The 23,780-nt window shown below is 35.2% G+C and overlaps 1 protein-coding gene across 12 annotated transcripts in view; it reads left to right on the top strand.

Moving 5' to 3' along the window:
* Positions 1–23,780, top strand: part of rdx (BTB/POZ and MATH domain-containing protein rdx) — a 308,082-nt gene that overhangs the window by 252,085 nt on the left and 32,217 nt on the right. Inside the window, exon 1 of one of the 12 annotated variants that reach the window (XM_089632357.1) lies at positions 21,791–22,012. The exons of 10 other annotated variants lie outside the window; for them this stretch is intronic. In XM_089632357.1, coding sequence (XP_089488483.1) covers positions 21,927–22,012 — 86 coding nt within the window. In that variant the 5' untranslated portion in view covers positions 21,791–21,926. Of the gene's footprint in view, positions 1–21,790; positions 22,013–22,044; positions 22,246–23,780 lie in introns of those variants that run through there. One more of the 12 variants, XM_089632371.1, reaches the window with a different exon arrangement.

The raw sequence follows: 23,780 nt of genomic DNA, 5'->3' as shown, positions 1-23,780 counted from the left end.
ACATCAAATTTGACAATAGTTTGAAAAAAAACCATCCAAAATTCCGGGTTGTTTAACAGAAATTCAAATGTAACATTGTTATCAATTAGCTATTCAGCACCATTTTGTTTTTTTAATAGCTTAAAGGTCTCCGTTGAATGCCGATTCTAAGTGCAAGTCAGCTTTTGATTAAATTGTAATCAGCAAAAGAGGACAAGTATCGTGTTGTTTGTTACTATCATAGTTTGACAGTTCTGATGTATGATGAAACGTTAAAGTTTTAACGCGCGTTACCGTGACGATAATGCCTCCGTTACGCACGTGAAAAGACATTATATTTTATGTACTGTCAGCACCAGATTCCGCTCATTCTCATAAACGCAAGGTCGTTTTCTCGCTGAAGTGCCTCGCTATTTATTTAATTCGCATTATAACCTTGCGAAAACATCAATCAATTAAATAACGTTTTATGAGATGATTAGATAATTATTTATCACGCTCAATTAATGTATTATGTAAAAATTAACCTTATCTTAACGCTTTTTCGAAAATATGTCAATTAGCCTAAATTATCCATAAATCACACGAATTTTTCGACGCTTACGTATCTACAACTCTCTTCATACAAATAAATAATTTTTGCACACCTGACTGTAACCAAGGTTACGTAAGGGCAGTGCTGACGAAAAACTCTTTTTTTTTTTTCATGAAGCTATTTTGCTAACGCGTAGGTACATGTCTATACCTACTGTATATAATTTGCGGTAAGTTTTTAAACTGACAATATGACCGTATCAAAATGTGCATCGTAAACTCGATGCTTTACAGTAGTATAGTAATATATCTACACATAAATATCGGGAAGCTCAAAGCTATGAGAAAATACATTTTTAATTCCAACCCGGAGAAAAGCGCCGAAGGAGGAAAGCAGTATGTATTCCTCAGACAATGCAGCATGGTTATTCTTCGATTTTCCTGTACTGCATTGTCTGTGGAATATATATTTTTATTTGGCTCTCTGTTCCGTTTCTATAGCGTGACTGCTCGTATTTCTCCTGCCGGTATTGCAAATAAAATATAACGCCGAAACTTTTAAATAATGCTCACCGACACATAACACGAAGACGAATGCGTCTAGAGCAGCACCGTATCAATCAAAAGCCAGTACTAGAATATAATTGCTTTAATAAATTTAAAATTAGTTGGCGGAATTCAATATTGTGTGCTTTCAGGCTATGTCTATTATGTACCTACACCTGAATGGAAAAGAAGAGAAATTTATTTCACGATCAAGTTAATCAAATACTTCAGAGGAGTCGTGTCAAGTGTTGGTTTAACAGAAGATTGTATATGATTTTTATCATTTTATGTTTTTTTGTTGTTTGTAAATATGTATGGTATTCCATCCTCCCTGTGTCCGTATATCAGAAGTATGAGACAATGTATGAAAGTTAGCAAGGAGTGTGTTCTAAGACAGGGTTGTAAGGCGTTCCATCCTCTCTGCCCACAGCTGCGTTAAAATGGTTTAATTAGTTAAGGGTATATAACACCCTGACTTTCGCGTAATAGTGTCGAAATCCATCGCCGTTTGATTTTGTCATATTAAAGAACAAAGTGACTTGATTAAATTGTTTTAAGTTTTGTGGTTTCCTCGTGAAGCTCGCTTTCCATTCATGGCTCGTGTCAGCGGTCACGGCCCACCCATCCCCTCACCGTTTCTGTTCTCACCCGCCACCCCACCCCGTTATATACCACCCTCCCCTCCCCTCCACTCTTATCTCCCCCTTTCCCGAGCAGCGATCCTCCATTCCCTCCCCTCCCCTCAATTCACCCCTGGAGCCTTGGGATTACGGCACGTGTGGTTCGTTCTGAAAAAATACAATAATTTTACGAGCTTTCCGTTACTGAGCACCTTTTGGCTCACTTCGAAAGTAGCTTATTTTGTTTTATTTTCCAAGAGTATGTTGAGTTTGCAAGAATACCTATCTGTTATTATTTTACCATGCACACTGAGTTATTCCCTCCTAGGAGGTTTATTGAGAACTCATTTTCGAAACAGTGTACTTAAAGCCTAAAGATAATAATCCATTTTTATGTATCAGAGTGGGAATATAATCAAACCTAAAAAAATATTCTCAATCATAATTGATGTACATTATTGCGTTATTTGGACTGAATCAAACTACTTGACGCTCGTATCGGGTTTTTAATTCATTGACACTAAAATAAGTGATTGTACCTAATGCATCGAAATAAAATATTTAAGACAATGATTTTATCGGAGTAACGTTGCATTGAGTTTAATATTCACTGTTCAACATCCCATAATCTTATATAAATAAAAATGTTAGGACGGGTTGTTTCGGAGAATCTGAACAATTCATCAAATTTCAACGTTCATTTTCAAGTTCTGTGAAAGATTTTTTCAAGTTCTGTTTTTATTTCAGTTTTGTCAAGCAACTAGCCTACAATGATATAAAAACAGAACTTGAATAAGTCTTTCACAGAACCTGAAAATGAACGTTGAAATTTGATGATTTGTTCAAATTCTCCGAAACAACCCGTCCTTAATGTTCTTTTGTTCAAAATCTTAAATTTCCGAAAGTTGCTTCCAAATTTCGACACAAAGTTGCATTCGAATACGCGTGTGTTTTTATATACCGATATTATATAGATGTCACCTGTGATAGGTAAAAACATGTTTTTTTTTTAAATATATACATTGTTTTAAAGACAGCGCAATCTGTTGGACGTAAAAGCAACACGCGCTGTTGTTTTACCATTTGCACAAACGCGTGGCGGGGTACAGATAGTCTACAATAATATTATTATTATTACTTTCCTGCACTTGGATCATGTCACGCAAACTTAAGGTTCCTATTGGCAATCTTAAGGCTCCGTAGTAAGGGTTCAAAGAGGAAGATGGTTTGAAAGGGAGTTATGTAAATACGATTGTTAGAGGAAGCGCGCTAATTAACCATATTCAAAAAATTCCCAGTGTTGATGATTCAAAAATTATATTCAAAACATATACTTACTTTCCTTTACAAGAACCTAAGCACATTTAAAACTTCACAAACTTCTCGCAATACTAGAACAAGACATGCACACCAACTACTAATACCAAAAACCAACACATCCTTTGGACAAAAACACTACAGATTCCAGGCTATAAAACTATACAATTCACTTCCAACACAATATAAAACATCTAATCTTACAGAATACAAAAAACTCATATGGAACTGGCTACAATCGTTTTAAATATTTAATTTTGTTATATTTCGCATTTGTTTTTGTTAAAACTATGTAAAAATTATATTTTAATTTTTATTGTTTCTCTGTGTAACTAATCTCCACTGTATTGTTTACTATTATATAACTTTATAATTGAAAAAGTCCTCCACAACACAGGTGCACTCCTAGCGTGGAGGACAATATACTATACCATTGTAATACAAATATATTTAAGAATAAAAAAATTTAAAAAAAAAAACGATAATGAAGCGAAATTGTGAAAATATTTAATCAAACATTACTCATTGTAAGTTGCATTTAAAGATACTTTGTAATTTTTTAATACCTATAACACGGTAAATAATAATAATAATTGGATGACTTGTATAGCGCCGTTTTTGTGCAAAATCACCTCAAGGGCGCTGTACAAACTTATAATACATTTCTACAGTGATCTATTTTATTACTTGACTATTTATGGAGAAAATAGTGAACAAAATGTGTTTTTAACAATTTTACTACATACTTTAATTTAAGACTTTTTTCTATCGAGGGAATTTCATATAATTACCGTTTCGGCTTTACAAATTTATAATATATATTATCTTAAAAAATAACGTATATTTGTTTTACGAAGTCAAAAACCCAAAGTGCTCAAGAAAAATATGTTATTTATCGCTAGAAATACGGAAAGCGAGGGCTTAATCTGAATTTTAATGATTTAGGTTTGTTTAATATTAACGGTAGTCTTGGCACGTAATATAGTTGATCTGTTGAAAAATTAGTTGGCTTCTTATTAATCGTTTTTTCATGTTAAACATAAAGTCAACATCAAAGCATAACTTTATCGTGGATTCTCCACTGTATTTTGTACCCTTTTCCTTTTGTTTTTACGTCAAAGAAGTTTGTGAACGTGTTGACCGGAGATTCAAGATTTCAATCTTCATTCGCGTCATTTGATTATTTTCAATATTTTGTGACGCATTTGTCACGTACCAAGATGTCGGTGTTCTGATATTTAAAAAAGAGTTTCTGATCATTTTACGGGAATACTACACATTTTAATAAGTCAGAAAATATTTTTAGGTATTCTTCTTTAAAATTATGTAATATATTTTTTTATTATTTTATTTCTATACTCTCCATATTATGTAACGTGAGCAGATTTGTTGATCGATGCACTACATGGTAATGCAAAATCATGTGTTTTTGTTTGAAAATTTGATCGCCGCTCACTTTAGATGCTTTTTATAAGTCTTTTTATGAGCTCAAAAAAAAAATTTATAAGCTTGTAAAAACTGCTTTGAAGTTTAAAATCTCCTACTTACGAACCCATTTTCGATTATGGTTTTATGGTATATTGTGTCAAATTAAGTTTTTTATAAAATGATCGTAAAACAATTAAATATTTGTGCCTGAACGTCTGCAAAATAAAGTAAAAGCCACATTTGGCAATGTTTTTTCTTGCATAAATCAAAACATGTGTTACGTAGGAAATTAAACCTTATCGCCTTTTATATAAGGAATGTTATCGCTATTCAAAATGTTACATGACGTGGTGCGTTTAAGTAAAAAATAAAATAAGACATTGTCATCATACTTTTAAAAAATGGTTAGTAATAAAAATAAACAATAATTAATGTTTTTTTAAACACTCGGGCGAAACCGGATAGTAACTACTTATCAGTATTTAAAAAAAATGTATAGTTCCAGCGAGTGCGCTGTGTGCGCCGCTTGACCTTCCCCGTCACCGATATCGACTGAAATAAACGCCGCGTCCTTGCCGCTGGGGTACGCAGCTGTTTCAATATCACCGGACGATTTTGTTCCTGAGACTAGACTAGGTACTACCTTGTCCCCGCGATGACTTACGTTCTGTGTTTTGTTTGTCCGTATTAATTGTCCGCATTATCCCCGGACCACATGTGTTTGTGTTTCACACTTTTCAGTATCTAATGGATATAACAAGGTCGTACGTATTGATTTCAGTATTTGAATACCGATATATGAATTGATTATATTATTTGTTATTCGATTATTTGTTTCAGTTTGTCGTTCGTAATTTTTAAAACTCCATATTTTGTTCCATCGCTTATTGTGTGACAGCCGTTTCGGCCTTCAGATCGTGTTGTAAGCTAGGCACCTACAGTCGACATATCTATATCTCTACGAATTTGGTGATGATTTCCCCCGTTGTGACTGTAAAGCGATTTTACATTGTAATCCTTATTCTGAAAAGGTTTAATTGGAAGATTCACTATTTCATAGATACTGTTGTTTAATGTATGTACTTAATTGCATTTTTATTGAGTGTTAAGTTAGTACCTACATTGATTATTATTATTAGTTCAGCGAATTATCTGTTTGTCCATTTTACTCTCTTAAATGTTTAGATTGAAACATTTGGGTGATTTATGTCGGCCTTCATCAGCGTTTTTAAGTTATTTACAAGTGATTCCATCAACATGTTTTTAATATGCTTAGAGTTAATCTACCGCAAACATGATAAAATGGCTAAATTATATAGATATAACTGAAGGTTCAATATGGCCGAGATAACACGTATTAGCAGTGTTTCGTGACACCTTTCGGTGCACGCTCTCGCTCGGTGGTCGGCATAATGACAAAGAGGTCATATTTAATATAATATTTACATTGAATTCGCATTGCGCGTACTTACAATAAGACAAGCTAAGAAATAACTAGAATAGTCAAATTTTAACGAGGCTTTATGAATTATGTCGGTGACTGGGAAAAGAAGTAGGACTTGCGATAACTTCAATGTGAATTATTTATTTTACTTATCAAATCAGTCATATATAAATCACATGGCAAAATTGAACAATTCATTAAATTCTAAATCTAAGGTTCAAGTTATGTACTTATGGGATGGGTTATTTCACGGAATTCAAGTTCTGTGAAGGTGCTATTAAAGTTTTGTTTTTATTTCAGTTCTGTGAAACAAGTGACCCACAATGATGTTATAACAGAACTTTCACAGAACTTGAAAATGAACTGAAATATGTTGAATTCTTCAAATTCTGTGAAACAACCCGTCCTTAATATTATTCAATTCTCCAGATGTTTCACACTGTCATACATGATACACATACCTACTATTCAGGGATCTCATTTAATTCAGTTTACTTTCATCCTTCCTATGCCAGTTCCATGCTTCACTAAAAATTTACAAAAAAATGTATTATTTATTGTTTTCACCTTGCCTTATTGTGCGTGCACCCTTTAAACTTGAAATGACAGCCATCGCGATAATTTTGTCTAGAAACGTCCCAATCGCGTGAAGGTTAACGCGGTCACCCCAGCTGACTGCACCGTGGAACGGTCGTCCAACCCAATGTGACCCTGTCTGTAGTTCTGTAGTAGCCCTGTCTACACGATGTCTCCCCTTTCTTCTTAACTTGGAACTAAACACTAAGCACATATTCAATAACCATTGAATAGTGGTGTTAAATTCCAAAATTTTAAATTATTTTCTGCTCCTATGAACGACACATTATTAATTTTCTTCGTCCCTTCGTTCTCAAATTTAAGAAATGTGCGCAATTTTGCGTTATCCTCTTTATGTATATGTATAATCGAAGTAGCTATAAATCTATTTGTGCCACAGACCAAAAAAATATCTTTTTATCTCATTGAATTAGAAAAGTGTTGAACTTGCAAGTGTTTAGTACATTTTTTGACACGATTTTTTAGCGTTTATTGATTTGCCCAAATGTAGATTTGATAAAGCTGACGATGTTATATTTTTTAATATCCTCGGTAGAAATGTACCGTAAACAATATTTCCATGTTTACAAGCATGAGCAAATATTAGAAGTTGTTTTAAGAAAATGACAATTAACTGTGGCATTTGATCGTAAAATGACGACAAATAGTATAAAATTAATACAAGCTCTAGAAGGTTATAAAAGTGGAATATACATAATATAATATGCAAGTATTAGTGGACCAATTTTATCTACCAATCTGACGGTGTTTGCCACAAAGATGCACGGAATATAACTTGTTTTCGATGGATTTTTGTTTTTACGTGATTTCAATTCAGTGCATTTCCGAAATTTATTTTGAAAAACGTTTGGCGCTGGTCCCCCGTCTACCTGTATCCGCAAAGGTCCGCTTTATACCTGAAGATATTATTATTTGTGTCTGCCGTAAACGAGAAGCCGATCATCTCCCAAAGGTTGCACCGCTCAATGTCGAATACATGATTTTTTATTATTTTTTTCCGCTTACTTTAACGGTCACCGTGTTAAATTCAATACGCATTAGTCCAATGTGACATCCGAGCGTCACGTTCTTAGCGCTCGTTATTTAACTCCCAGTTGACATGTCATCAAACGAATGCCCATCAGTTGAGAATATATTACACTGGTTTCAGTGATTACGTCTAAATTATTTTGATGTATCATTATTTGTAAAAAGGGACGTCTTTGCTTCATCACATGAAATTCGTAGGTAGTCAGTCATGAATGATGCTTTTGAAAATAACAACAGATATAAAGGTGTTGTATGTATTGAACAAATTATGATGTTCTTAATGATTTGAAATATATCACTTTTAAAATCACTACAAGTTGAAAGAGATATCTTCATGTGTCATAAATTATACATATTTTGGTTCTCGAAAACTGTGTGCTATATTTTGAATCTAACATAATATCGAAATGTGTATTTTTCTTAAACTCACTTGGTTTCCGGGCCTGGTGCTGAGAATTCCGTTGGAACCTCTCTTTTCATAAGGGTACGTATACATTTGCGAACTGAAACGCGAACCGTACCACGAATTACGGGAAAGGAACGAATCAACTGCAAGCGGCGTTTCGCGCTATTTGCGGTTGCTACGTTTCTTTCCCATAAGTTGAGGTTCAGTTCGGCAGTTCGGCTCGCGGATGTATACGTAGCATCATGCGTCGTTCCTCATATTCTAATATCTTTGATCGTTTCTGATAATTATATATACGCATTTATATATTATTTTCCTTTTGCTTTACTAATTAATAATTAGGGATTGTTTTCCCACTTTTCGTATTCGCTATCTCCAGTTGATAAAAGTAGCAAATATTAAATATTACTAATCTAAAGTACCTAATTTATTTAGTGGTAATTTAAGTATTTAATGTCGACATTTTTTTATGGTTGGTATATTATAAATTATAACGTATGGTTACATGAATTTGTTAGACTGACGCTTTTGCATTATTATATGTAATATGTTATTAGGTTCATAAATGTAATTAAAAGAAGTAAATTGTTTGTCACTTATCAACAATAATAAAAACTTGTGGTTTTGAAAATGATATAATTTATACGGACAATTATTGTTTTCCTTGACTTTACACATTTTATGGGTTTCATTAAAAGAATACCATATTGTAATAAAGGTAACGTTTTGTTTTATGTTACCTAAATAATTTTCTATATTAATTGTAGTATATATTTATTCCGACGACGTGTAAAGTCAAGGCCAGGGTCAAAAGCTACAATATAAAAAAAACGTTATTACCTGTTAGTAATTTGCTTATATCATGCAACCGTGCGCGGCCGTTTTCAAACAATTACAAAAGTATTGTAAACAAAATTGATATCCAACCATAATAAAGTACATTTGCAAGAAAAGCAAAAAATTTGTAGTATGACATTGTTAATTAAATAAATATAATTCTTTTTTATTTATTTATACTGGGTTTTTACAGACGATCTCGCTTACTTGAGAACAATCCAGTTATAAAAATTCAGTTAATATACAAATAGGTTAATCGACACATTTGGGTCAGAGGGCTAAAATAGGCGAAATTGTTTTAATAATATAAATAATCTGGTTTCGCTGGAACCTAAACTTCATCGGGGAATAATTAAATAAGTGAGACCTGATGAAGCTCGGGTCCACGCGAAAGCCGATCAGCGATTACAATTCTGGTGTAAAACATGTTTTGTTTTGTTTTAGTTGTATTCGCAGTATGTACTTGATTTTGTTTTCTGATTCGCCTCTTCTCGTCAATTCCATTCCACTACAGTAAAATAAGTGTCATTCTCTCGTACAGATTATAAAAAATGTAATAATAATAATATTTATCCTTGGATGAGAGTCGAGGCCGTGACAGCGGAGTAGCAGTGTACGTCACAGCATCCGCACCACGAGGGAAGGTCACAAGTATTATGTCACGACACCGACAAACACGCACCCATAGTACGTGCACACACACACACACCAACGCCAATAATTGTATGCCACATACATACCTATTACATTATGATTACTTGGATTATATTAAATTTAAAAGTTCGGAAAATGGACGAAGGCTGGTTCGGTTCGCTACTCTCAAGGTTCCCAACCATTGATTTAGCAGGGGTCTCCAAACTACGGCCCGCGGGCCGTATCAGGTCGTATAAGGACCCGCGACAGCTAATGGCTAAGAGGCTACATTGCGTCCACAAGTATCGCGCGAATATATCGAGAGGATTTTTTTGAAAAATCTTTATTTGATTCGCAATGATATCAAGGTCTGAGAAACGAGTATCAAAAATTATCTTCAAATCTACGTTATCTAAAGCTATTTTTTCATCCCTGAAAAATCTATTGTCTACCCCACCCCCCATCCCTAGGACAGACAATATGGGTGTCTAGAAATTAAAACGGTTTTGGCCCTCTGAACTCACTGGAGTAGTCAATGTGGCCCTCCGGCTGAAAAGTTTGGAGACCCCTGATTTAGAACATCGCAAATGACCCATCCGTTGTTACTTTATGCTTATCGCTTAACGTTACTGAACACATCGATACTCCTGAAGAAGTTGGTATTTATGCAAGACGTAGAATAAAGTATGCATTATATATTGTGTGATGCAAGACTAATCGATCTCAGTCGTTTTCATCACGAATTTTCTCAAATGCCATACCTCACTTTTCTTCCAGTCAGTATTAGACGTTGGATAAACTAAAAACTCATTAAATTCTAGGTAATATTGACAGTAACATTGTTATTAAGTTAAAACTTCTGTTCACTCTGCTCTGTTTATGAAGAATCACGGGATATTGTGATTTGTGACAAGAAAGACAATTAAAATAATTTTCTGTTAACATATTACAGGTAGTTAACTACACACTTTATTGCATGTCTGAATCCTTTAACAATGAGTTCCAAGTTAAAGCAATTTTGAGTTAATAGTAGTAACGCAGACGGACACACAACCGAAATGAGTATTTTTAATGATATTATTTGTTTAATAGATCCATGTAGTAGTGAATAAAAAATTATAGGTATTGTTCGTAGGTACCCTGTGAATATGATAAATACGAGTATTATTAAGAATTAATTTCACTCTTCAACTTCTCGTGTAGCAAGCACTCCAATGCTCAAAGAGCTCCAATTAGCAGAATATCGGACTGGTTATCAGAGTGTTAGTTTCTTTCTCTCATTGGCTGCTGGCCTCTGAACAATAATAATGAATAACCTTTATTATTTCAACACGCTTTCGTGTGCATATTAATGTAGTTCACCTCTGTTTGCTTTCGAAGTGAAAAGCTTCTAGTATTGACTCTTGTGTGAAACGAAAATCTCATCTCACTCGATTTCTCTTTCCTCTCTCCTTGTCTCCAATCTCTCCTCTCAGCTATTACCTTAACCCTTTCAATACTTCACTGTAAGTTTTATCCTAGGTTTTGTTTTATTGTTTGAAAACAGAAAAATTCTTACTCATTCTTGTTTTTTTTAACTGGGTTTGATATTGTTTGCATCGCTCGTTGGTTCTGTTCAAGCGACTAATTCAAATGCAAATTAAATGTTAGTTAGGTACGTTCCACAGAAGTCAAGGCGAAATAACGTGTATTGTCCGAAAAATACGTGGTTGGTATTTACTTTCAACAAGCTTATATACATTGCCAATTCAACGCGCTGATGTAATCGTTTTAACCTTACATTTTAATAATTTTATAAAATATTTTGTAAATACAGATTTTTGCTGTCTAGGTAAAAGAATTACTCGTATATCTTAAGTATCTAAATATAATAAAATAAATTTCTGATAAATATTTGTATTGATGTCGTTATTTGAGAAATAAATCGCTCCCCAGGGTGGTGAAAGTTGGTGTTTATTTTCAAGTTTTACGCATTTCAAAAACTGTCTTCGCCAGTTACAAATACTCAACTTCAAAAGTTTCGACTTTCAATTAATTTTCAATTTATCGCATTGTGTAACACGGTCGTGTCTTCACTGTCGAGTGAATGCCGTAAATAAATAAAATACGAATAATCTGTATTCAGCATTGGAGCACGCTTTTACAGGAAAAAATCAACATCCGCCTTGAAACTGAAATAGTTTATAACTTGGAAGTATTTTTAATCAAAATTCTTGGAGGTTTCAACATGATTTATCGCAGCCATAGAACAAAGTCTGTAATATCTTAATCCGCTCTGGTTTACTAAAGCTATACCATTTCATTTATTAACTTTTTTATGTTCGTTTTTTTTATTTATTTAACTAATTAACTAGCCATCACGCTGTTTCCCCGCAGAGAGAACCGACCGGCAAACAACTCGGTCTTGGCACACACTCCTTGCCTCGTTCACATTCATACATACTCTTCTGTTATTCCGACTTTTGACATGGACCGAATAAAGTATCTGGTTCACTTGATCGTGCCATGTCTTCCTCATTTATTTATAATTGGATTAAGTTAACTGAAAATATGACGTTTTGAAATAAAAGAAAAGTGCTTGCTACAAATTTTTGAATAAATCATTCGTGATTAATATCGTGATAGGTGATTCGTAGGTACGCCCTTGAGGTGTTTTTGCATAAAAACGGCGCTATAAAAGTCATCCAGGTATTATTATTATTATTACGTAATGAATAGTTTTCAATACCACATTTTAACATTTAATTATGTCTATAAGCTTTGTTAGTCTTGGTATTTTCACTCTATGACTGAAATTATTTAAAGAACAAGAAAAAGGGCATTTAAAAAAAAAATCTCAAAAGTTTCGATAGCAATATTTTTTTACACTATGCATATTAGTATTAGTTTTATTAGTATAAATGATTATTTCGTATATTTTGGTGAATTTATTGGCGAATCGAGTGCGTAATAATAAATGATATCTTATCTAACTCAAATCCCATGGCGAGGTCACTTTGTATGCCAAATTTATCATCACAAGTTTTCACCGATTCCATGTTGTACACGGCAACGTTATCACCTTCGTCTATGTAGTTCAAGTGAAAATGAATCCGACGAGATTTAATGCGATTTCCACTATTCCGTAATTAAAATGTATGTGTACCATTTCATGGCAATGCAAAGTCGAGCTTATGATGAATGATAGTAATCAAGTAATCATAAATATCAAAGATCCCTATAATATTGTTATTTAGTGACTCATTTGATAACGATTCCTACGCGAATAATTTTCCAACAAGAATAAACTAATTGGTTGGAAAATGCTTGTCTGATATTCTAGTTAGTTTCTGATTATTGTTTTATTCATTATAAGTGCAGGAAACTATCAACATCTGCCTTTTCCCGCGGCTTTACTCACGTGGTATTAGGGAGAAAATAAATTACTGTGCAAGAAAATTACTACTGATAAATTACTGATTTTTCCACGGAATGAAATATTTTCCGGTATCAAAAGTAGCCTATGTCACTTCCCAGTCTTCCAGCTATCCATATGCAAGAATCCACTGCGATCGGCGCTCCGTTGAGACGTGAAAGAAGGACAAACAAACACCCTGCGTTAAACCTCAAATTGTAATATTTAATTATTGAAGACAATCTCAAAGCGATTCTCAAACGAAAATTTGAAACAAAACGGCCAGAAAAAGTAGTATATTTTTTCTGTTTAAAATTTTCGTTTAAGAATCGCTAATATTGTCTTCAATAATTAAAAACACTTTCTCATTTATAATATTAGGAGGGAAACCTAAGAAAATCTCACAATTTTAGTAAAATTTATTCTTATTTTCAATAATAATCCTTATAACCCATACAAATAACAAATTATTTTTCGATGACAATTTATGTATTAAATATGTTTTTTTTTGTTTTTGGATTTTCCTCCGCTTAAATTAAAGCGATAGGCAGCGCTAATTCAGTTATAGCAATCGGCCGGGTCATCGTGCTCCCCTTTACTCCTTCCCCTACCTCATCTTTAAATGACTCTAAACCACGTGTTGAGGTGCACTAACCCGACTGCATACACCTCAGAATAATCACCGACAGTTACTTTCTAGTCTCCTGGTAGGTGTTTTGATCCGTGTAACACCGGCTCGATTAGGTAAATGATGTGCCTACGTGTAGATGAGCCTTGTAACACGTTCTCGTTGCTTCGCTAATCCATGTCGACGCAGCTCTTTATCTGAAGACATATTCAATGCCCTTTGATTTGTTCATTTTACTATTAATCGAAGCATATTTACCGATATGATGAATGACATGAAAGCTATTCGATAACTTAGTTCTTATTTTGATTTGATTGGCTTGTGTTCTCAAGGGTATTGGTGGAATTAAAATTCTAGAAAATGATTTAAATAAATATTATGTACCTATATTGTGTATGAAAAAGTTGAAAGTGTCCGAAACGATTATTTTATTAGTTTCTTTTTTTTATCATTTCTTTAGCAATTTTGAAGTGATTACACTACATACTCTCATTATAAATTACAGTACTTAATCACCAGTATTTCTTTCACATCCGCTGTAGTGGCTCGCACCTAAGCAAAAAAATCCACCATGAACGCGTTGAAATTAGATGCTTCTTATTTTCTAATTAGAATGGTTTCCAACATTTAACCTGCTGGCTTTCTTTTAAGTGACAGCATCATTAATTGAGTACAATGGTAAATAATAATGTTTCTCACGATAACTTCAGATCCATTCGCTAAAGTTCCATCGCAAATCCATCTAAATTTGTTTTGCACCATTTGGCTACTTGTCAAATGCGTAGACCACTAAGCCATGAAAACTGCTATCCTTAATTATTAATTAGATGGCGGAGGAAGCAAGAAGATAGGTAATCCGAAATAAATAATATTTCATATCGAGCGTGTTGCTTATTTTTACCAGTGATTCTCGGCATTATATGGATTAAATTTTAAAAATTTAATATTTTTTACTCCAAGTAATGTCAGTACTCACTGGTTAAAGTAAGTCTAGTACTCACTCGTACGTCCCTTAACACCTTGCATGGTAGCTGAACGCACGAAACAGCCTTTAAATATTTTTTAATGCCTAGATTATTAAAACTATGGTGTTTGGACTTTTTTGTTTGTTTGTTTTGTGAAGTTACGATTTCTATTGAGAACGTAAACAATGCATGTTATTAAGGCGGAGCTTAAATTAGGAATTCGATACTTGCTTTCACTTCGTTAAATCAATTGCTCGGGTTTCTCTAATATTCGTGTGTGTGATTTCGGGTTCTCTAACTAGTTTCCTGTAAGAAACTAACATGTAAATATATTATATCTAATAATATATCGTGGCTTAGTGCAAAGATCTGATGTTGTATATGAAAATTTAGTTATTATAGGTAGGTACACAAAACACTCGCAAACATGTCTTAGCTTTATGCTGTAAGAAATAAAGTAGAATCACATACGATCGTTACCAAAAATGATCCAGTTAAAAAAGTAACAACATTGAGAACACGTTTTAATTTCCTTTGACAGACAATTTAACAGATATCATGACGGAATGCGACAGTATCAGTATGTCGAACGAATAATTTGACCAGATTTTTAATAAATTAACAGTATTTCATATCGGTAAGTTTTCTCCGTGTGTGAAGACTCATTCAAATATATAATAATTTTTGGAATTTAGAAATATTTTTCATTACTTCTCGAACATTATCAAAGTCATGTTCGAAACGTAATGCTTTTCTCTACTTTTGCCAGCTTCTCAAACGTAACGAAACTGGACATTCTAGTAAGTACATACATCATATTATTATCTTTCTGTGTACTAGCCTATCGGTATGAATATAAAGTTATTGATTGTGAGTTTGATTTTACACGATTGACGACGGCCACTTTGTTTACTTTCACACAAGTTCTCGGAGCCGATTGCCAGTTAGCCAGCTTTTCTCCGTATTTTCTTCCTCCGTGCATTCGCTTCCGAGAAGTCGCTGTGGCCATATCTTCTGCTCTGGCGTCCAGTCCAGAGTCCAGTTCAGTCCAGTCCAGTGAATAGCATCACCAGGCACGGGTGGCAGTGACGTCACAGTCCGATGACCCCGAGCTTCAGATCCCAGTTTTCCAACAATTAGAATTAGATGGTCAAGGTTGAATAAAACACGTGCACATTTGTACAATGCTTTTCATAAAATGGATTACTTCATCTTTTAAGTAATTTCGTTGTGAAATACCACTTCGTCTTCCTTGAAAGCTGCGTTTTGGATGAACGCATTTGTATCCAATTAAAAATTACCACCCAAATTTTAGCTTTACAAAAAAAGCGGTTGAAATCTGGACTCTTCACTTTCGTGTTTCTTCTATGCGTAACGTTTTATTTTATGATAGATATTTCAATTTTTATCGAAATAAGGCGAGGTGGTTTAATTAATTTGTTAATTAATTGGTGTCCAATTCTTTTCTAGGACATAGTAATGTGGATTAACTTAATTGAAGCATTTGCTGTACAACTAATTACAAACAGGTTTGCACCGCCCACTCGCCAGATGTCTTACCCAATATATGTCATACCTTTATTTTGTCATCTGCAGCCTAAAATTAATATGAATGCATTGAGTATGTAAGCAGTTACATTATTTGATTCGTATGTTAGATTCATAGCAAATTGGCTGGATTCCTCTCACTATCACATACCGCGGACGCTATGCAGTGTTCGATATTATCACCCAAACTTATTATTGCCCCGAAACAGTAGTACTATTGCATCCCCAAATTGGGGTATGTTGTGAGGTTGAAGGGTTTAGAGGGGAAGGAGATGGGAAAGACGAATGTTAGTTAGCCATTGCCTTTCACCAGGCATCTGTGGCAAAATTGTGAATAAATTCTGTATATTATTTGGCTCTTGTATTTAGATTCCCTGTAAATTGGCCGGCTTCCCTCGTGTATCGCATCTAGTAGCGTGGACGCCGCTCACGACCAATGTGCCGCGGTCTCTAATCGAGATTGTATCTCGAAGTTCAACAGCCGGTCACTGCTAGATATTATGTTTAGTGACGACCGGCGAGGTACGCGGGAGGCACTGCCAGTTAGGCGGTGTAGGTATTTTGTATGGGAGGCAACGCCCGTAAAAAACGAAAGTGATCTCCAGTGTCCAGTGCCTCGGCGACTTGCGAAAGCTTCGCTGGATGAGTATACACAAAGACCAGTCATACCAGTACTGATTGCTTCTTCTTCTAAGTACGTACTCTTACTTCAGAACCGGCCCAGCACTAATAATGTTCACAAATTAATACTTCACATTCAATGTACAATCCTCTCCCACTATATTGAAATATTCATAGCATGCTTTGTATGTATGAACCACAAATTCATTAAAATATATTTGCCTGTCAGCTTGAGTGAAACCACAATAGTTTTTTATCGTTTTCTTGCAACATTTCTTGGGTTGTTTTTATATTGTTGGGCGGTTTAAAAACTTGTTGAAAAAATGTAATGCCTCAATTTTGAAAGCTTGTGATCTATGATAATTTGGTGCGTAGTAGTACAACACAGGATATAATAATATTTGGCTAATTTATATAGCGCAGTTTTCGTGAAAAATCACCTCTAGGGCGCTGTACAAATATATTGCTACGTATACATACTACATACGCGATCCGAACTGCCGAGCTGAACCTCAACTTATGGAAAAGGAACGAAGCAACCACAAGTAGCGCGAAACGCCTCTTGCAGTTGCTACGTTTCTTTCCAGTAATTCGTGGCTCGGTTCTCGTTTCGGTTCGCAAATTTATATGTCCCATAATATGTACCTAATACAAAAGAAGATTTTCTCGTATATGACTCAAGTATGAATCGTATAAGATAATTTGCTCATTTACCTACAAACATGAATCGTTCTTTTTGTTGATAAATGTTATTAATGTGTTAAATTTGAGGTTTTTCTTGGAAGTTGTTGCCGGCTCTGCAGCTACACAGTGAGCTATAGAGTGAGTGCTGCAACCGCTGCACTTGTGATGTTGTGATGTTGGTTAGGTAGTAGGTACCTTGAGTCATCGGAAGGGCGATGCCCCACGCGGGCCGCACGTGGTAACTGGCAACTTCATCCTCCAACTGTATTAGTATTCCGTACGCATTATGCAACCAACCGACTTGAATTACCTACCCACCACTCCGAGTCGCGGGATATATACCTTCTATCTACTCGTCTCCGTCATGCTTTCTTGCTTCTTCCCAATCCTGAACATCAAAGACCATCACTCTTCAGATTCTCACACTTTTTTTTTGTGCACGGTGAAACATAAGTAGATATTGCTAATTAATTCAAAATCTCTTCAAATTTATTGTTGTGTATTTATGTAAATTCTCAAAATATCGGAATAACACGTGATCATGCAAATGCATTTGCCTTAATAATATACAATGACTAAATGCGGAAATATTATGTAAAGGCAGGGCATTTAGTAAAATACGAATGTATTATCATGATGATACATTCGTATTTTACTAAATGTTTTTTAATTCATTCGTTAACCGGATTACGAATTATTTTGAAGAGATTCTTAATAAATTTGCAATATTCAATATTGGTAAATTTTCCCCGTTTACTGAGAACAATCAACTTTTTAAACAGAATAAAAATCCTTTTATTTTATCAAGTCGCGCGAACTTTTTAATGTTGAACTGTACCGTAAAGAAAATCTTTGTATCTCACATATAAGAAAAACAAACAAATTTGAATGGCTCTGACGTCCATAATTTTTTTTGTCTGAAAATTCGTTTTTCAACGCAGCTATTTTCAGCGAACCGTGTATACCCATCATAAAGCATGGAGCTTTAAAATATTCATCTGTAAGAATATAAAAATTAGCCCGTAGAATGCCCTGTCATCGACAACGAGTCTATCTGCCGAATTTCAGCTCGATTGGGTGTCGGAAAATGGGTTAATTTCTTCTAAGATTAGCATTCTTCATTCATTACCTAAAACAAATAGATGTATTTAAAAAGAAATAAATAAAGAGTGTTGAAAGTTGTTAGTGGCCAGGTAGAAACATCTGCTAGTAAATTTGATGATGTTGTAAGAATATTTGTATTGATGTATTCGAATACAAATCCCATAACGAAACCCCAGAAGAAATCTCTTTTGAAAGTTTTCCTTTAGTGAAGTACATTATCCCTTCAAAATGATATAACATCCCTGAATAAATATCAGTATAGAATCCGCCACTCACTCCGCAAAGTCAGTATTTCGACGTAAAAACTTTTTTGTTGCTGAAAGTTTTCTCTTTTTGTCGAGTGAACCGGTAAAACTGTACCTGAACTCGAAAGGCGGAGACACTAAAATATTTTCACCAAGTTTTCTTTGTTCCCTCCATAAAAGTAAAGACAAATCATTTTCCGATGAAGTTTCGACGGAACCGAATTTGTATTACTTTATGTATTAATAGCTGTTTTATTTTATTTTTTTCATTAAACCCACACAGGAGGCATTAAAGAAACTAATTTCCCTCAGGGCCTATGTCATCTTTAGGGATGCTGTGTGGAGGGTTTTTTTTAAGGAAAGGGTGGGTACGAATCTAGGGATTAGTGTGTCCAGGAGGGACGGACGAATGAATATATCTCGCCACGCAGCTGGTGAGCATTGGCATCCTGAACACACCTCACCCGACGAACCAGGGCTCCCCTGCTACATCACCAAACGTAGCGAACCACTTGACGGGTACCGGGTACCGAAATTCGCCTCCCACATTGTATTACCATCGAATATTAAAAAATATATATTCAGATCTTAAAAAATTCGACAAATCAGCAGTTGAAAAGAGACTAGCTATCAACAAGAAATCTTATCTGAATTCAGTTGGGTAATAAGAACTAATCTTTTACTTGACCAAATCTCTCTTTATCTCAAGGAGTTAGTTCGTGACAGCCAATAAATTCCTCGTTAGATACCGTCAGAAATTTGTCACATAGCACGAATGTCTGATCAGTCCACGGATCAAAAGATTGAAGTTTGGTATGGATAGATTTCTAATTCCGATCCATTTGCCTCGTGAAAGTCTTTCTCTGCCCGTGACGATCGCTTTGTGATTACTTCTTGTAGGTGTGTTACGGTTACTGTAGGCAACGGACGGAATATGAAAGTTACAGCAGTCACAATGATGACAGGCGCGGAGGAAATGTAGATTTCGAGAGATTAGGCTGGCTTTGGGGTCACCGGTTATCTTTGCAGCAATCTTATGTGCATTCATTTGGTTTAGAACGAAATTACTGATTCCACATTACGCACAATTCGAAGCCTCCCTGGGAATTATACATAGAAAACAATAACTACTGCAACTGAAATTGCCCCTGACAGATTATTTCTCAAACCTCGATGAAAGATCGAAATGTGCGTTAAACAATACTTATTCCAAACCTTTTGTTGTATTCAGTCCACGCATTTCGAATTTCTATAGATTTATTACACATTACAAAAACCATTGATAATTGAAAAAACACTATTTCTTTCAATTATCTTATCAAAATATGACTGGAAAAAACATAAGATTTGCTACAAGCACATAGGTTTTCAGCTCTCCTGAACATTTCGTGTTTTGGAATTCCATCCGTACGCTTCTCGAGTACAGATATAAATATATTATCAGTTACGAATATTTTTCAACATTGTGTCCACATCCATTACTTTTACTGATTTTTTGATATTGTACTTACTTTAGACACTTAATACTACCTCAATAGGTACTAATATATATGCCTACATACATAGGTCATATTTATCACTCATTGAATGTTGATACTTTTAAAGTTATTTTATTGAGTTTTTATGATATGTAATAATTCAAAAATGATCCATAATTCATTACTATAAATACCTGTATTATCTTCTTCCTTATTTATTTTCTTGGAACGGAGGTAAAACCCAAATTTGCCAAACAAAGTAATTTATGTTCCTAGGTTCCTGCATTCGAAAGTTAAGGTGATTTATCGTTTTGTTACCCTATTTTTGAACTTTTATGGATGCTGTAATTTGCTCTTTCTTTGCTTTCCAAGATTTTATTGACAACAATTTATGTTTATTCCTCTCGTGTTTCTGGCTGTCGACACGGAGTTGCACACAATAACCGATTTTTTGTCACTTGGAATTTGTAGGCAGAAGGTCGAATACGAATATAATGATTATTGCAATTTATTGTCAATATGCTTACGGGTAACAAGGTAAAATGTATTGTGTTTTTTTGCGCATTAATTTGCAAGCTTTCTCACCACATTGATAATATGACTACGCAAGCTATCCACTTCGTTCATAGATAGATGTTCCGTCACTGCTGCATAATAATCGTAATCTCTTGACTTTTGCGAGGAAATGCTTAACGCATCGACCTTACAACGTCACTTGTTACAGTGCACCGTTTATTGTCTCTCAAATGTCACTTTTATTATTCACCGTAACCTGATCACGTTAAGGTAACTCTTTTAGTGACGCAGGCACAATGTATCGGCACAATGATCATTGCGCGTTGTAACAAAGCAAGTACATAGTGAGTGAATAACGTAAAGCGTTTACCTACGTATTCAAGCCGTATTGCATAGCTGGCCATGTGAGCAGAGCAGCGAGTAGAGCAGCGGGCATGTTTGTGTCTACAAGGTGATTAGCTCGCTCAACCTCTCCTGGCCGAAGGTTAATATTTATTATTATTATAGTCAGTTCCGGACAAGAAGTCGTGTGCGATGACCCGCGCCGAAGCTCCCTGCAAGCTGGACCTAGTCAGCGTCTCACGATGACGGACCTTACTTTTATTTTGTACCATTTTCATAAACTGAAAAAATAGGGAAAGCATTGAAAAATCTTTTCAACATTGATTTGATATAGGTACGTATTATACTGTTTCTGTTCTAGTTTTTGGAATTTTTTGCATTACTAGTAACTTGTACATTTCCACCTAGAAACTACCAGTTTTTTTTTGTTTCCAGTTGTCTAAGTTCTGAGTAAAACGGAACACCACGCTCGTGTAAACTAGGAACGCGTGTCTTTCCACTACGTGTCTTCGGCAACACGAAACGTGTGCAAGCAGATACCTGCCGGTAGTATGTGTACCAGGCGTACCTGGGATTGAATCCACGAGCAGCGACTAACTCTCTACACAGGTGACGTAACGCCACTCCACCACTGTCGCAATTCATCTAGCGATCTCATTCGCCGGTATCGCGGCTACCTTCCACCTACTGGCAGAAACCTGCCGCAATTAGTAAAAAAACTTTTTTATTACGCCCAATCAAATATCCGACGCGAGGTGAGGCTCTTCCCCATTGACTGGCTGACGAGTTTTATTTCCTTCTGCGTGCGCCTCGCGGCTCTGCCGTAGATTCACTAGGTAAATGTGGGCGAGCAATAAAACACTCGGTATATTTAAATTCATTTCCACGTAGCGGCCGAATGTGGAGGACGTGCGAAACACTGCCGTAGTCTGTGCTGTGTACTTTATATTATAGTCAAGTGTATTCTGTAGTAGAAGAGCCGACCAGTTTTCCTCCGATTAGTCAGTTGTCAGTTGACCCGCGATCGTCGAATGAATAATGTCGTGCGCGAAAGTGTCGAATATCTCAGGCAGGTGAAATTAAGTCGACTTGCCAACGGTAGAGGCGGTTTACGCATGTGAGTGTTTTTTTTCTTTTTACTATTTTGTGTTATCCGGTGACGAGTGTTTTTCGGCGATGAGTGTATTTTAATGCCCGTCATGTTTCTTCAGCTATGTTGTTTTTCGTTTTACGTTGAGATTAATTTTTTGTTCTCCATGCTGCAGCATTCGTTGAAAACCTGCGTGTGTGTATTTTTGTAATTTCGTACCTGAAGCACGTGTTTGAATGTCAGTTTCGTGAATCATTCCTGTAAGTTTATTTATTATGTACAGGCAAATCACTTTGAAGAGGACACGCTTGAAAGTATCTGTGTACACCGATATTATCGAAAGTTTCAAACTAGTTTGGAACATCCGCCCGCAGTCCCCTCTTACCCCGAAAATTCCCAATGGCCCGATTCAATTCGACAATGTTCTTTTTCTACATTTTTAAGGTTTTTCATTCTTTAGCAATTATTATTAAATTCTATTTCTTTTTTGATCCATCCAGTACACCACTACACAAGCAAATGTCTCTTTAATATGATTTACCTGTAAATGAATGTCTATTTGTTCAAAATATAGTTTTACATGTGAAACCACGCAATGGCCATGATAATAGAAGGTTCAATTCGGGCCATGAGAATAAGCATCTGTTTAACGTTTTAAAGTTTTATATACATTCGATTCTCGCAAATTATTATTATAATCTCTTTTTTCACAGAAGAATTATTTTAATTTGTTAATTATTACTGGCATAGGTTGTTTACCCTGTCCCGCCAAGGTTCAATAACATCTTCAGCTTTGTATAACTAAATGTTTATTTGTTCTGTTAAGCAGGAAATAATATTCCTAGTGAGGCCACAGACTCAGTCTCGCTGCTTCGTAATACATAAATTAATATATTCATGTAACTGTCACTTTGAAGAGTAATAAGTAATAACCAAATAAAAGCAACGATAAGTGATAACATGGGTTCACTCCAATATCTTCTGCCATCTGGTATTTTACAATACTTGTTGATAACATAATAATATATTATAATATGCATATACAGGGTTTTCCAATAAGAGGTGTTATTTTTTAATAGCCCGCTATTTCGGTGGATGTTACTTTTGAAGCCGTCATTTTTTGACATTTGACAAGTAGAAACTACGCCATTGTTAAAAATTGAACGATACACGCTTCAACAACGCATTGAAATTATTAAAATTCACTTGAGTGAATCAAATGCAAATCATCTTGAGTGATGAGGCCCATTTCCACCTCGGTGGCTTCGTCAACAAGCAAAATTGTCTCATCTGGGGGTCGGAAAACCCAAGAGTTATTGTTGAAAAGCCTTTCTATCCTCAACGTGCGACTGTTTGGTGCGATTTATGGTCCGGCGGAGTCATTGGACCTTACTTTTTCGAAAATGACGCTGGAGCAACAGTTACGGTGAATGGATTGCGCTATCGAGAGATGATTAATGATTTTTATGGCCGGAATTGGATGGTATTGATCTGGACAGCGTTTACTTTCAACAAGACGGCTCTACGTGCCACACAAGCAACGAAACCATTGATCTTTTACGATTGAATATCAAAATAACACCTCATATTGGAAAACCCTGTATTTTAACACAACGTCGATTCGTTGGCATATTATGTAAACGACAGTGACCACATCTCTGCTATTGAACACATTCCAGCTGTTTTATGCGTCAGTTATTGAAACTCGTAAAGAGAAGAATACAGCTGCCAGATAGCAAGAACATTCGCGTTAATTACACTGTTTGTAATGGTAACATTGTTAGTATTGCTCCAC

The sequence above is a fragment of the Hesperophylax consimilis genome, chromosome 6 (assembly GCF_061612785.1).
Source record: "Hesperophylax consimilis isolate HC1 chromosome 6, BYU_Hcon_1.0, whole genome shotgun sequence".
Lineage (NCBI taxonomy): Eukaryota > Metazoa > Arthropoda > Insecta > Trichoptera > Limnephilidae > Hesperophylax > Hesperophylax consimilis.
This window is presented reverse-complemented; position numbering and strand designations above follow the sequence as displayed.